At 45.6% G+C, this 4,082-nt stretch overlaps 1 protein-coding gene across 1 annotated transcript in view; it reads right to left on the reverse strand.

Moving 5' to 3' along the window:
• Positions 1-330, reverse strand: part of LOC143034846 (uncharacterized) — a 3,430-nt gene extending 3,100 nt beyond the window's left edge. The window contains exon 1 of the mRNA XM_076201190.1: positions 100-330. Coding sequence (XP_076057305.1) covers positions 100-330 — 231 coding nt within the window. The remainder of the gene's footprint in view (positions 1-99) is intronic.
• Positions 331-4,082: the final 3,752 nt, after the last annotated feature.

Below are 4,082 nucleotides of genomic sequence, written 5' to 3' on the forward strand. Positions count from 1 at the left end.
CTAAGCCACCTGGATCAAAAAACAAGATTAACCTTGGCCACCCGGTTAAAAAGTGAGGTTAAGATTGGCCATCCGGTTAAAAAGCGAGGTTAACCTAACCTTGATAGCGATGAGAAGCATCAAGTTGTTGAAGTCAAACTTGAGAATGGTGGACTGTCTTGCCAGTTCGACGAGCCCCTCAACGAGAGCGCCCTCCTTGGACAGAACCCTCTGGTGCTGAAGAGGAACCCCGAGGGCGTCGTCGACGCCGTTCTCGGCAATATAGCCTCGCGCGGGGACCACAAAAAGCGCCGTGGCCAACAGTAACGCCGTGGGTGCTGGCTTCAACATCTGGAAGGAAGGTAATTTCTCTGACGTTATGGGGTTATTATCTTGTGGGCTTATTAGTATGGGTTATCGTTATTATCATAATGATTATTATTATGGGTTTATTATATTTTTATTGTTATTTTGTGAGGGATGTGGAGAGGAATAAGATAGTCTGACGCTCTTTCCCTCTCTTTCTCTTTCTCTTTCTCTCTATCTCTCTCTCTCTCATAAGAATAGTGGGAGACTGCAAAAAACAATAAGGCCTGCACTAGGCAGTTCCATGTCCATTACCACCTATTATCCCTATCCATAGTTATCTCTCTCTCTCTTTCTCTCTCTCTTTCTCTCTCTTCCAAGTATGTTGTCAATCTCATTTAATTCATTCTCTATCATCTTATCTTTTTATCCTTCATTGGCACTTTTGATTGCTCAGTTTCTGTTTTCTGACTTGCATTTTGGTACTTTTTAACTCCTTTGGGGTCATTTCTTGATCCAAACTTTCCCTCTCAGTGTTTCAAAAAAGTCTTTTTCTTATGTCGTCCCGAAGAAAAAACTTGATTTTTTTTTTTTTTTTTATCATGATGTTGCTGGGCAATACACATTTCTATTTTCACTTTATATTTTTTCTCTTTCTCTCTCTCTCTCTCTCTCTCTCTCTCTCTCTCTCTCTCTCTCTCTCTCTCTCTCTCTCTCTCTCTCTCTCTCTCTCTCTCTCATTCAAAACTCACTCACTCATCTTTACATTTTCTTTTTCGTTTTGACTTTTTTCATTTAAATTTGTTTCCCCTTTAACCCTGTGCATTACTGGGATCCCGAGATGGCTTCCTAAATATTACAGTATGAATCTAATCTCCCATTAATTTTGTCCACCATTTTATAATACTTTTCGTGTGTGTGTATGTGTGTGTGTTTGTGTGTGTGTATGTGTGTGTGTGTGTGTGTGTGTGTGTGTGTGTGTGTGTGTGTGTGTGTGCAATGATAATAATAATAATAATAATAATCATCGGTGTATTGGGTATAGCAGCATTACTACTGAAAATATACATCCTACAAGATTATAACATTTTAGAACTATGACAGTGAAAATATGTTGTTACAAGCATTAGAAAAAACAAAACAATAACAGTGAACTAAGGAACAGGTGTGTGTGTGTGTGTGTGTGTGTGTGTGTGTGTGTGTGTGTGTGTGTGTGTGTGTGTGTGTTCGTGTGTTTGTATGTAGGCTCGTCTCTTACGCCTAAATCTTCTTTCTTCCGGGGAAAGCGAGCGGGTTCTCCTGTGGCGTGTGTGTTACACAGCCCCAATAGACGTGCTTTCTCCTCCTCATTTACACAAAGAACTTCTCTCTGTCGTGGAGGGAAAAGAGGAAGAGGGAGGAAGAGGAAGAAGAGGAGGAGGGGGAGGGAGGGAGAAAGAGGAAGAGGAGGAGGGAGGGAGAAAGAAGCGGAGAAAAGGAGAGGAGGAAGGAGGGAGAAGAGGAAGAGGAAGAAGAGGAGGGAGGAAGGAAGAAAGAGGAAGAGGAAGAAGCGGAGGAGGGAGGGATAAAGAAGGTGAAAGAGGGAGAGGAGGAAGGAGGAAGAAGAAAGAGAAGGAGGAAGAAAAGGAAAGGAAGAAGAAAGAGGAGGAAGGTACGGGAGGTATAATACTCCAACGCTTCTTCCTCCTCCTCTTCCTCCTCTTCCTCTTGCTCCTCCTCCTTCTCCCTCCCCTCTTGGATTCCTCTTCCAGCACCGGATATGGTTAATCAGGTTGGCTCTTCCTCCGTTATTGTTATTAGTGGCCTTGTTTTTTGCCCAAACTTTCGTTGTTGTTGTTGCCGATGTTGTCATTTGGTGTGTATATGTAAAAGAAGTTTCTCTTCACACACCTACACATACACAGACATACACATACACACACACACACACTTACACACACACACACACACACACACACACACACACACACACACACACACACACACACACACACACACACACTCATGGCGCTGTGGTTAGAGCTCTGGCCTGCCACTTCGGAGGTCCGGGTTCGACTCTCGCCCGGGGCTGAAATAATATCAGTATCGCAGCGCTGAGGGGTGTTACTCCAACTCTCGTGGGCGGGGAGTTGGGTGTGTGTGTGTGTGTGCAAGGTCATAGCATTACCCATAGATCGGAGTTACGAGCTCTGAGCTCTCTTCCAGGAGGGAAATAGCTATCGATGACGAGTCCAACACGTGATCCAAAGACCAAGTGAATACACACACACACACACACACACACGTACACACACACACACACACACGCACACACACGTACATACATACACACACACACACGTACATACATACACACACACATGTACATACACACACACGTACATACATACATACATGCACACACAGATGCATACATACACATACACATATACGCACACACACGTGGATACATGTATACACACATACGTACACACACAGGTGAATACACGTACAAGCATACACATGGACGCCTTCACCATATCTTTCTTCAAAAATGAATAAAGTCATTAGGCGGCAGCAGGAGGGTGAGGAAAGGGACCAACAGGTACGTCAGGAGGGGGGTCTTTAGTGTCACCATATCCGTCATGACGATTTTATCCATCACAATATCCACCAGTGACCGCATATCCATCATCATATCCATCACACCACATCCATCAGTTCAGTTCTATGCCCAGTCATCACCATATCCACCATCAGAACCACCACCTCTCATATCCACCATCATCACCATATCCACCACCCATCACCATACCCGTCACCATCCCCACCATACTTACTCAAACCACCATCACTATCCCACCACCTACACCATACTCGCCCGAAGCAACACCATATCCACCACCAGCATGACCCCGTCACCATATCCGCCAGCGTCACCATATCCACCATCATTACCATATCCACAATCCCCAATACAACGGTTCCTGGCCCCCAGGAATTGGGCCAGCGGGGATGGGGCTGAGGTTGGGGGTCCTTCCCTTCCTCCTCACTCTCCCACCCCCTCCCCTTCTCCCACCCAGACATTCCCGGAGGTCGACGCCGAAGGGGACGGGTGGGGAGGGAGAGAGGGAGGAGGAAGAGGAGGAGGGTGCTCACTGTCGAGGCCCGGGAGACGGAGGGAGGAGGTCAGGGAGGAGGAGGAGGAGGAGGTAGTAGTGGAGGAAAGTATTGGTTGTGAAAGAGGACGAGAGGAAGTGAAAGAGGAAGAGGAGGGGAAGAAAGGAGGAGGAGGAGTAGGAGTGGGAAAGGGAAGAAGGGAAGGGGGGAAGAGAGGAGGAGGAGGTGTGGGAATGGGAAAAGGAGAAAACCTAGCGGCAACATATGCACACACATATTGTGAGTGTAATATGTTCCGTGCGTTAGTATGTTTTAAGACAAGTTTTAGACAACTTTATGGGTGGGGATGATAGGTGGTCATGAACATGGAACTGCCTAGTTTAGGCCTTATGGTCTCTTGCAGTCTCCTTCATTCTTATGTATATCTACTGTACTTGTCGGTCGTGCTTTAGCGTGCGATCTCCATGCACGATTCATCTGAAGTTTGTGACCCTATGAATCTATGCTAAAAACTTCTTCTTCATTTCTTTTCCATCTATTCATTTTTATTTTCTCGTTATAAAATTCAATCCAGTGTACTTTCTCAGGTTAAATTCGCGTCTAGATCACACGCTGTAGTAGGTCGTGTGTTGTTGTAGATCACAATCTGCATGTAGATCACACGCTAAAGTAGCACCCAAGTATCACTCAGGAGACCT

The sequence above is a fragment of the Oratosquilla oratoria genome, chromosome 18 (assembly GCF_046742065.1).
Source record: "Oratosquilla oratoria isolate Oo_2021 chromosome 18, ASM4674206v1, whole genome shotgun sequence".
Taxonomy (NCBI): Eukaryota; Metazoa; Arthropoda; class Malacostraca; order Stomatopoda; family Squillidae; genus Oratosquilla; species Oratosquilla oratoria.